Source organism: Anguilla rostrata, chromosome 9 (assembly GCF_018555375.3).
Source record: "Anguilla rostrata isolate EN2019 chromosome 9, ASM1855537v3, whole genome shotgun sequence".
In the NCBI taxonomy this organism is placed as follows: Eukaryota; Metazoa; Chordata; class Actinopteri; order Anguilliformes; family Anguillidae; genus Anguilla; species Anguilla rostrata.
In genome coordinates, this window is record NC_057941.1 from 15758419 (window position 1) to 15770718 (window position 12300).

General features: G+C 38.8%; 1 protein-coding gene and 1 long non-coding RNA gene across 2 annotated transcripts; both read left to right on the plus strand.

Annotated features, from left to right (window-relative positions):
• Window positions 1-5147: 5147 nt before the first annotated feature.
• Window positions 5148-10706, plus strand: LOC135263029 (uncharacterized). The gene is made up of 2 exons (XR_010332372.1): window positions 5148-5289; window positions 10069-10706. It is a non-coding gene; the product is annotated as an uncharacterized LOC135263029 (long non-coding RNA).
• On the plus strand, window positions 5289-8775 carry LOC135263028 (SLIT and NTRK-like protein 2). Its single transcript, XM_064350576.1, has one exon. It carries the CDS (start codon window positions 5651-5653, stop codon window positions 8204-8206), a length of 2556 nt encoding a protein of 851 aa, XP_064206646.1. The 5' UTR covers window positions 5289-5650; the 3' UTR covers window positions 8207-8775.
• Window positions 10707-12300: the final 1594 nt, after the last annotated feature.

Genomic DNA, 12300 nt, shown 5'->3' on the forward strand with positions numbered 1-12300 from the left:
TAGATCACCGTATTGGATCATAAATGGGTATTGCATGTTGTAAATCTGTCATGTTTGCATGTGTTACCATTTTAAATTCTGACAGTCTGGTTATATAAATACAAGACAAAAATACAAGAACTGAATTAAATTAGCCACTTTACCAACTTTAGCTTGTTTGACCAATTTCCATGGGCACTGTTCACATAATATTAAGTAAATATTACGAAGTTAATAAAAATTAATCCTTGTAGTGGTTTAATAGTCTTAAAGCATATTGTATGTTCTAGTCTGCCATGTGGTAGGGCCTATCCCTTAATAAATACAACAACTTGTGTTACTGTTGTATGCAGGCCCTCTACATTTCCACACAAAGCGCAGGATGTCAGCCATAGCTCTGAGTCCACTACCTGGACAGCATCACCTACCACTGAGTATGCATGTGAATCCACTGACCCACACACCTGTCTCCTTTTCCAAAAGTAAGTAACAATTTTAAATGTAGTAATATCTGTAAAATGTAATGTAATTTACTGGGTAGTGGTGTATCTAAATTCAATAGCTTTTTTGAAGCAATCTTAGTGCCTGCCTTCTAATACTGTATGTAGGTAGGTAGCCAAACAACTGGGTAACAGAACATAATCATCATGTAGTCCTCTAAAATCAGGAAATGCGTCTTTTTTTCACCTAGGATGACAAAATGACGATGTCATATAGTTTGAGCACAATCACCACAATAACCCCCCTCCCCCATCTGTTCCGAGGGTGGAATGTCCTCTGCACTGGATTACTGGGATCCCTAGGGGTACCAGGTCACCACGAGATGGGATGGCTATGTCAGAACCATCAATTCATCACTTGCAGCAGTAAGCCGGCCACAGGTCATCGCTCACAGCCTCCTGTGTGCCGGTCAGCACTTCTGCGCGTACAATGGTCCAATCCATCAGCCTGTGGCGAGGTGGTCTTCTGCAGTTATGTGTGAGCTGGCCATTGTTTCAGGCCTGCTATGGGATTTATATTAAAATGCAGGCCTTTAAAGTGAAACCCATGTCACCTCTTCCTGTGTCGGGTTCATTATCTAAACATATGATGTTCCATGGAACTGAGCAAAAATGGCTTTAACCTTAGGCAACAGCTATAGCAGTTTTTTTTTTTTTTTTTTTCATAAAGGGTTTGTTCTATGAATGCCGACTTAACTTTTACATAACTTTTTGGCTTGACACAATCCCATCGCTTTGACCCTCTTTGTTCAGAGACTAAGATCTAAAATACTGTATGTTGTGTATCCAACTAAAAGCAGTGCTCCCTTACAAAAGGCCCAGGCCTTACACCCAACATCAGTGCCCAACCTCACTAATGCCCTTGAGGCTGAATGGAAGTGGATCCCTGCAGTCATGTTCCAAAAACTACTGGAAAGCCTTCCCAGAACAGTGCAGGCTGTTACAGCAGCAAAGGGGAGTTCAACTCCATATTAATGCCCATGGGTTTGGAATGAGATGTTCTACAAGAACATATGGGTGTGACGTTCAGTTGTCCACATACTTTTGGAAACATAGTGTATATAGATTGACGTTGGACGCGATTATATTGTGGATTATTATTTCAGCATTTTGAGTGATATTGGTTAAAAATAGTATTTTCCCCCTTTTTGATTTGCACTATTGTTGCACTATTGTTGCTTATTTGTCACAGAATGGTTTCAGATTGTTAAAATTAAATTATTACACCTATATCACTCATGTGAAAAAGTAATTGCCCCTTAGTTACTCAATTATTTGCCAAATGTATTCCAAGAATTGAATTGATAATTAGATTCAGCTGATTGAACACAGCCATGCTTGATTGCTACCAGCCCTGTCGAATGTAAAACTCCCTCCTATTTAACCTTACCATCAGAGAGGAGTCACCACAGTTTCTACAAGCAAACTATGCAACAATCAAAGGATTCCAGAAGAAATTAGAAAAAAAGTTTGGGAAATATATCAGTCTGGAAAGGGTTACAAAGCCAATTCTAAGGCTCTGGAACCACAGTGAGAGCCATAGTGTGATGGTGTGAGGCTTTGCTGCCCTTGGACCTGGACAGCTTGCCATTGTTGCAGGAACCATGAATTCTGCTCCGTACCAGAAAATTCTGAAAGAGAATTTCCGGTCATCTATCCATGAGCTGAAGTTGAAGATTAATTGGATTATGCAGCAAGACAATTATCCAAAACACAAAAGCGAGTCCACATCTAAATGGCTGAAAAGAAACAAAATTTAAGTTTCGGAGTGGCCTAGTCAATATCATGGCTTGGACCCAATAGACATGCTGTGGCAGGACCTGAGATAAGCAGTTCGTGCTCTAAAACCTACTAATTTGTCTGAATGAAAGCAGTTCTACAAAGAAGAGTGGGCTAACATTCCTCCACAGCAATGTGAAAGACTGATATTAAATTATAGGAAGCGTTTGGTTGCAATTATTGCTGCTAAAGGTGGTGTAACCAGTTATAAAGTTTAAAGGGGAATTGCACTTTATAACACTTCTGCTTCTCGTGACTGATATTGTCCTTCTAATGAATGTGTCGCCATTCATTTTTCGATCAGTTATTTGATTATGTTAATATTATGTACGCTGTTTTGTTGTTTTCCTTTACAAATGCAGGAAGTAGACCCAGGCAGTTTAGTGTCGAACTCCAGGATGCATATCATTGCGCGACTTCTGATGTGGCCGTACCTGCAGACAATAACATTAGATTGGTCGTAGAAATAGTGTTGTATTACTACTAGCTAGCGAAACCGAAAATTTCTGAGGACGAATTAGGCCTAAATGGATGGTGGCAACCTTATAACACAGCCAGCAAGCTGTCTAATTGTTACCGTAGACATCCTATGTATCACAGACAGACGCGATAGCGTTAGCCAGCCCGCTTAGTACCTACCTCGAGCGGTTCGACCAACAATGGGAAAACGGTGGGTACAGCTCCAGGCTTCAGACGGTCGCCGTAGTAGTCGGTGGCTTCATGTGGACGCTGCACAATTAGTCCTCGTTTGCGAACTTCTTTGGCTGTTATGTTGGCTACATCCAACCATGTCTGGCACAAAGTTGCATCGCGTGGAAAACTATGAAAATGTGCTTTCAAGGCAAGATTAACAGGGGCATTATAGCCTAACAACCGGGTACAATGCACCTCATTATTACACCGATATCGCATCAAACAAAAGAGCGTTAGTTTGTTCGATTTCAACGCTAAGTTAACGGAATGTTTTGCTTCGCTTCTAGATTTTGCCGCGAAACGAAATTGAAGAAGAAGAAAAAACCGGAAACCGTACTACTATGTGGACTTGCGCAAAAAAAAAAAAAAAAAAAAAATAGGTCTTTCTGTCTAACATTAGACATTTAAAATGAAATAACTAATCGAAAAATGAAGGGTGACACATTCATTAGAAGGACAATATCAGGGAAGCAGAATTGTTATAAAGTGCAATTCCCCTTTAAGGAGGCAATTGCTTTTCCACATGGGTGATATGGGTGTTTGATAGCGTTTTTCATTAAACAAATGAAATAGAATGTTTGCTCAGATTCCCTTTGTGTAATATTACATTTTTGTCTAAAGATCTGAAACCATTCAGTGTGACAAATATGCAATAATAGAAGAAATCAGGAAGAGGGCAAATTACTTTTTCATGGCTCTGTATTTGGTGTCATATAGCTGGGTTGGCATCAGATATCAGCAAAACAAAACAAAATTAATACATAAATAAAAATCATACATGGGTCCTAGAAGTTTATCAACGATTTCCACTATATAAGAGGTATATTATAAGGGACTAATATACATTTTAATATTTTTTTGAGAAATCTCTATTTGTGGATACTTTTTTTTTTTTTTGACAAATTAATCAAATTATCAAAAAATTTCTCAAATTATTAACCATAAACTGCAATGCGCTGTCTGAGGTAAAAATAAGCTATTGGAATGCACCGGTTGACAACACGTTGATAATGCTTTATTTCCGATGTCAATTTCACAGATTTTTGACCCATTTAGCCTTCCATACTAGGAAAGGAGGCAAGGAAAGGATGGATAAAGTAAGTGATTCGAATGCACCTATATGTGGGTGGGCACAAGAGTACTTTTAGTGTGACATGATGAAAATCCACCATATATTGAAACGTTGTTTGATGTTCGATACCAATAAAATATTTATATGGAGTTCTGGTGTGCAGGGTGTACTTTAGCTCTAACCACGCAGTAGGCCTATATGCCTTGCACCCTGATCGATGTGTGTATCTCTTTCACGCAATCCCACATATCACCCACTTTTAACAGCTGTCACATCAGCTCAAAAACGTAGACCTTTTTTCTTAACCAAAGGTCTCATCCTTTTCACATGTATGCTGAGCATTCAAACTAAAAGACAGACGGGGTGGTCACAACCTTCATTATCTCACCAGTGACAAGGCTGATTAATGTTTTGTGACTTTTTGTGAAATGCACAATTTTGTGCAAGCTTAAGCTTTTCAGTTTTAAGGTCACCTTTCCAATTCCTAGTCAGATGTTTCCTACAACTACAACAGACCTCGATTTTGTTCCTCTTTGTATGAAAACTTAAGTAGGCTATGTGAAAATATTGTTTTACCAACGTGTTTACTTTTGTGAACAATCGGATAATCATGATTAGTTGTTTGTATTCGTGTTTTGTTTGTTTTCGTATTTCATTATTTGTATGACCTCGCTTGCACATACATATTCAGCACTTCTTTTTTAGGATTTATCACTGTCCAATTTTAATATTTTATGGGTCATGCGTATATCAGTGAAAAACAATATTTGTTTACAGTCACCATTTTTTCACATGATAATGATTCTACTATACATTCCAGGAATGCAATCGACTTGGCTGTTTTTAGAGGGATTGGCCATAGTGATAACCATAACATCAGTAACAGGATGTAGGCTTTATTAGCGTGTGGTTTTTGTGCATAAAGTATCGTAACGATTCAAATAGGACACAATAATAAGGTCCCCACCAGCCGTTCAATTCGCGTGACGTAGTGTTCTCAAGTCAGGGCCGTGGGAGGGCGCAGCCTCAAAATCCAAACTAAGCGCAAACAGCTCGCTCTTCTGAGGTGAGTGCACAAGCGTGGAGATCATCGCAGCTTGCGTCAAGTCTTTTCCATTATTACTTCTAATTCTTTTTCATCCCGTACTGCAAGTCTATGCTTCAAGTCAAGGAAAGCTGAGGATTTCGGAACAGTCAGTTTCGATTTGATAAAGGATGAGAAACACTGGGATCAGGAGGAGACATTTAGTTCCGTTTTGTCTCTCAGTGAGTATCTTGCAGTTACTTGTGTTGTCTTGGGAAATACTTAAAACTTCTGCATGAATGATCATCGTGGGGACTGCAGCCTTTTGTAAAGGCATCCCCTGAAAAATGAAACTATTCCCTGTCGAGTACACCCCAGAATGTATCTGATTGCACTCTTCGTTTCATTTGCGTTTTGGATTTAAAACACGTCTGGTGGAAAAGCGTGTGTGCATATTGAGCTGTGCTCAATTTTGTCTACCGGTTGTATCCTGGGTTTGCATGTTTTTTGTTTGCATTTTTGTTTTTTAATCTTTTTTTGTTAAATTTACCATTTTGATTTAACGACGTTGATGCTGGAGTTTTCAGCAACACTGTTATAAAAATGCTGAACAGCGTTTTGTTGCTAAGCGTTTTAACAGTGACAGTTTTATCCTCGAAGACTGAAAGCCGAAAAACTTCGAAAGACATTTGTAAGAGTCGTTGCTTTTGCGAGGAAAGGGAGAACATTTTGAACATCAACTGCGAAAACAAAGGATTTACCGCAGTCAGTCAATATCAACCACCCCAAAATAAAATATGCCAACTCTTTCTTAATGGGAACTTTCTGTCTCGACTCAACCCCAACGAGTTTGTGAATTACGGCAATGTTACAAGCCTTCATTTGGGGAACAATGGTTTACAAGAGATTAAAACGGGGGCTTTCACTGGACTTAAAATTTTAAAGCGACTTCATCTCAACAACAATATCTTGGAAAGTATTAAAGAAGACACTTTCGCCGGTTTAGAAAGTTTGGAGTATTTACAAGCAGATTACAATTACATCAGCTCAATTGAGGCAGGTTCGTTCAACAAATTGAATAAATTAAAAGTACTAATACTTAACGACAACCTGCTGCCTTCTCTTCCGAACAATGTGTTCCGCTTTGTTATGCTAACGCATCTGGATTTGAGAGGGAACCGGCTGAAAACATTGCCGTTTGCTGGTGTATTGGAACACATAGGAGGTATTATGGAAATCCAACTGGAGGAGAACCCCTGGAATTGTACATGCGATCTGATCCCTTTGAAAGCCTGGCTGGACACCATTTCCGTTTTTGTGGGTGATATAGTGTGTGAAACTCCTTTCAGATTGCATGGGAAAGACGTTACACAACTGATTAGACAAGACATTTGCCCGAGAAGAAATGCTGGCGATTCAAGTCACCGCGTAATGCAGCCTCCCTCAGATTCTCGGTACGGTCCCTTTCCAACGTTACACACAGGCATCACCCCAACAAGAACACCGAAAGCGTCCCGTGCTCCTAAAATGAGAAATCGGCCCACACCTAGGGTGACGGCATCCAGTAAAGATAAACACATATTTGGACCCATCATGGTTTATCAGACGAGATCTCCCATAACAATTACATGTCCAAATATATGCATCTGCACTCTACAGAATCCGGATAGTGGGCTGAACGTAAATTGTCAAGAAAGGAAACTGCATAATATATCAGATCTTCATCCTAAACCATCTTATCCAAAGAAACTGCACCTCACTGGTAATTATTTACAAGTAATATATAGACCTGACCTTACAGAATATAGTTCTTTGGAGCTCCTCCATCTAGGAAACAACAGAATAGCAGTTATTCAGGATGGGGCATTTGAAAATTTGACTAGTTTACGCAGACTTTACCTTAACGGTAATTACATCGAAAGACTTTCCCCCTCGTTGTTCACAGGGCTGCAGAGCCTTCAGTATTTATACTTGGAGTATAATATTATCAAAGACATTCTGCCGCAAACTTTCAACTCATTACACAATTTGCAGTTACTGTTCCTTAACAACAATTTGTTAAGATCTTTGCCTGATAACGTTTTTGGCGGCACAATGCTTACCAGGCTTAACCTTAGAAACAATCATTTCTCTCATTTACCCGTACGAGGTGTGTTGGACCAGCTCTCTGCATTTATTCAGATTGATCTCCAAGAAAACCCGTGGGATTGTACCTGTGACATTGTCGCACTGAAGAATTGGATGGAACTGTCCAGCACCAGCGTTGTAGTTAACGAAATCACATGTGACTCTCCCTCTAAACAAGCAGGGCGCCTTCTGAGGTCTCTACGAAACGATGCGATTTGCCCAGAAACAGGCGTAGTCACGGAAACCGCAGATCCCTCTGTGAGTACGAGCACTGATACAGCTCCCTCTACAGCTAGTGCAGCATTGGACACTGTGTCAGAAATGCACCCAGAAGTACCCTTGTCTGTTTTAATTTTGGGTCTACTGGTTGTGTTCATCCTGTCCGTCTGCTTCGGTGCAGGTTTATTTGTATTTGTGCTTAAACGTCGCAAAGGGGGTGACAACATCCCTTCAGGTACCAATAATTTGGACTTGAATGCGTTTCAGGTTCAGTATGGCTCCTATAACACAGAGCCAAGCACAGACAAACCGGAGAATAATGTATATAACTACATACCACCGTCTGTAAATCAGATGTGCCAAAACCCTATTTATATGCAAAAGGAAGATGATCAAGTAGCGTTCTACAGAAACCTAAAAGAATTGAACTTTAGTTCCATGGATCCTAAAAAAGATGAGCGGTCACGAAGTCCTGCATATACTATAAGCACAGTGGGGTTCGGTGAGAAACAGTCGTGTGGAAACCAAGAGTCGGAGCTCCTTTATCAAAACGTTGCCGAACGAGTTAACGCGCTTCCAGCTGCGGGGATACTAAACTATAATTTTTGCACCTTGCCCAAAAGACCTCCTGCGCCCCCATACGATTCGAGGCGCAACAACCAAGACAGGTTAAATAAAGCGGTCTTGTATGGGACCCCGAGGAAGTATGCTGAACAGTGTCAAAACGAATACCCTATGCTTCCAGGGAAACTAAAGACAGTACCAGACTATCTTGAAGTCCTGGAAAAACATACTGCCATTAGCCAATTGTAAACAAATTAGTAGACATAGACTACATCTAGGCATATAGCTAACCTGCAAATAACGAGGACAACATCTCGTAAACGAGATTCAGACTTTATTTTACTTGCAAGCTGTGTAAATGAGAAAATGAAAAATATGTAAAAAGTGATGTTACGTTTTATGTTTTACAGGTTACCTACTTGAAACGTAGGTTATTTTTAAACAGGAATATGTATAGTAGAGGTTTATGCTTGTGAGATGTCTTCGGTTAGAATGATTTTCATTTTCAGAACTTCAACACAACTGAATAATTTTAAATGTCATTCCTGTACATAGGGTCTGATGCTGATACGCAACGCAGTTGTTTAGTGTTCCATTTTTTTTCCAGAAGTGCCTTTGCACTTAAATGTAGGTCTATTTTACCGTTGCTTTCTATTCTAAAATACATTTGAAAATATTTGTTGTATTTTAAGAATCTTGATGTAAAATAGCATTCAATTATATATCCATTATATTACATTATATTTAAAGGGTACACCTTATTTATATGTATTGAGTAATATTTGTAAATAAAGGTGCCTTTTGAATTGTTAAACGTGCACACTTTTAACAGTGTATGGTGTAAATATGACAGAAGTTCTATTTTAACAAAACGTGTTTGTTTATCTTCGAGTAGCGTTTCAATAAGTACTTTCAGAAATGTTTGCATGTCAGTGAATGCTCTGTTTGGCTGCCTTTTCATTTAAATATACCATAAGACCTCAGTGAGCTATGCGAAACCCTGGCTGTGGCAGAGTTGTAACAGAGTGCGCATTCCAGTGTACGGACGACAGTTCGTTAATAGAAAAAAATGAGCACAATGTTACAATGACAATTATTATTTCAATTGTTTCCTAATTACAGCGGCACACAATTTGTACCATGTAGCCTAGTTCATTTTGAATAGCTCACACATTGCCAAAGACATTGTTAGTTATGATGCTATGTCGTCAAAGGAGCGTTTATTATGATTTAGCGTTCTTCTGCTTGAACTGGATCCGTTTTTTTTTTTACCTGTCAGTTTAGAAACTGAAGTAGAGTAGTATATCCCGTCACTCTGGACACCATATGATTCCTTTAATGGTAGCCTGTGCCTACGTCAATTCCTTTAATAATGTCAATGTTCCTGCTTATGTCGGTGCCCTTTTTTAAAACACGGATGAGTCCTCAGTACCACAAAATGCTTGTCACCGAAACAAATATGCTATTACAATACTGATTACAATTAACATTAGATGAAGACACTTGGAGTTCAAAACATGCATCTGTTTAATTTAAACATGCACTCATAACTGTAAACTGTAGGCATACCATTTGGAAATAGATACTCCAGTAGTTGAAGTTGAGTGACCAGTAGCTATCTCAACCATTGTTAGTTTGCACTTAAAGTGTATTTTCCCCCTTCTCTCAGTGTTGTTCCCCCCCTTTGCTATTGAGAATAAGAAAATTGTACATGTCCTGCATGATAATGTGTCTGGGAATCATGGAACAATGTTTTCTTATCCCACTGAGACTGAAAGGGTGCATATGTGGCTTTCTGATGAACATGATCATAAATCAGTGAAAGTCAACTGTGCTCAAAATTGTACCCCACCTTGCAATTTGTTGTATAATCTGCTTTATTGGACTGTCAAATATCAAATATTTGCAGAAAGGGCAGACCTTTACAGTGACAGACATATTGTGAGGTGCTATGAGATTTACCCAATCTGACCTGTATTGCTTCTGTCCCATTTTTGTCTATGGTGTGATTGTATAATTTATACAAGAAAAGAGGTTGGTGCAAGATATGCTGTGATAAGAGATATAGAGACAAGTGGGTGGATTGAGAGCAGGGTTTTCTTCACTTGCAGACGAGGAAGGCTGAAGAGACTGTGACTCACTGTCAGATGTCTGCGACTGGGTGATGATCCTGGAGCGACTCTGGACTCCTTTAAAATCCCCTCAGCCATTTCATGTTTACTGAAAGGAGTTTTAATTTGCTGAGGTTTTAGATGAAACCCTAAGAGAGCTGACACGAGAGGCATAATCACACTGACATTTTTGGAGATGTTAAGCCTGCAGAAGATGCGTGAGCAATCAATGTTCATTCATTTCATCACTGCAGCATTGTTCAGAAGTGCAACAAATTCACTTCCATATAGCTAAAATGGAATCACGCACATTATAGAGGATACATTTTGAAAAAGGGAATTTAACACTGCTCCCAATTTGCCCTTTTGGATAGAAAATCATTTAATTTACAGGCTATAAACAGGGAACCTACTATATCTGCCCTGTTTTAGCACTACAAATAATAAACAATTACAAAACGTTTTTTTCAGTTAGGTTATTTGAAGCTTCTTTTTTATACTTTTTAAGGTTAATTTAACAATCAGATACCGTTTAAAGCAATCAATATTATATAGAAAGGGTTTGTGCTCTCATTTCAGTCCTTTGGATTAAAACAGAGGTGTGCATATTTGGAACTGAATTAAAATGTATATCACTTTTTGGATGTTCTTCCACAAGTTAACCACTTGTCATTAGCCTACACATAAATAGAGGCCCTTATTGGTAGTTCTCTCTCTAATTATCTTGGACACCTGTGGTGGCACTTTAGAGTTTGCTATATAAAACTGCAATCTGCACATAATGCCAAAATATTTCAATCGCTTAGTCTCACCTTGACTAAAAACCATATCTTTTGAGAATGTAGTTAGTCTGACCTCCATAAAATGTTATCCTCCATAGAGCCTCATTATAATTTTTTAAAATGTAATTATGTAACACAATTAATTAATACATTGGCCTTCTGTAGTGAGCACTTTATCCAGGAATATGCCCATATATTTGCGTGACAAACTCTATGACAAACTGACCATCTATATCTTTGAGTAAATAAATACATAAATGCATAAATAAAATGAGGGGAGAGCATCAGTATTTTATAATCTATCAGCTAGTGCTGTAACTAACTAAATTTACAGTGCCATGAAAAAGTATTTGTCCCTGCCTGATTTCCACTATTATTGCATATTTTTCACACTGAATAGTTTTGGATATTTAGACAAAATGTAATATTAGACAAAGGGAACTATGTAAACCCAAAACAGATTTTAAAAATTATTTCATTTTTTAAGTGAAAGTTATCAAACACTCATATCACTCATGTGAAAAAGTGATTGCCTCATTAAACTTAACTTTGGTTGCACCAACTTTAGCAGCAATAGCTGCAACCAAACGCTTCCTATAATTTGATATCAGTCTTTAACCTTGCTGTGGAGGAATTTTAGCCCACTCACCTCTGCAGAACCGCTTTAATTCAGGTTTTCGAGCATTGGCTGCTTGTTTCAGGTCCGACCACTGCATATCCATTGGGTTCAAGTCAGGACTTGACTTAGCCACTCCAAAACTTTAATTTAGTTTCTTTTCAGTAATTCAGTTGTGGACTTGCTTTTTAGTTTTGAATCGTTGTCTTGTTACATAACTCAATTATGCTTCAGCTCATGAACAGATGACTGGACATTCTCTTTAAGGATTTTCTGGTACAGGGCAAAATTCATGGCAACAATGGCAAGTTACCCAGGTCCGGGTAGCATCCCCACACCATCGCACTAGCACCACCATGTTTGACTGTTGATATGACGTTCTAACTGTGACAGGCTGTATTTGTTTTACGCCAGACATAATGGGACCCATGTCATCCAAAATGTTCAACTTTTGACTCATCAGTCTATAGACCATTATTTCAAAAGACCTGGGGATCATCCAGGTGCAAATGTGAGATGAGCATTGATGTTTCTCTTGGCTAGCTATGTTTTCTGCCTTGCTACTCTTCCACAAATCCCATTTTTCCCAGTCTCTTTCTTATTGTGGTGTCATGAACACTGATCCTAGCTGCAGTTCTTTGGATGTTCATGGATGACTTGCAGCACCCTTGGAGAAATTTGGGCACTGCTGAGGAGATTCTCCACTTTTCCTAGTGTTCTCCATTTGGAGATAATGGCTCTCATTGTGGTTCGAAGCTAATAATCAATTAAATTTTGATAATTAACTACTGGGGCAATTACCTTTTCACATGGGTGTTTAAAATATATATATCT

Bases quoted from the DNA above. Each gene is read 5' to 3' on its own strand.
- LOC135263028 (XM_064350576.1), top strand. From the start codon at position 5,651: ATGCTGAACAGCGTTTTGTTGCTAAGCGTTTTAACAGTGACAGTTTTA.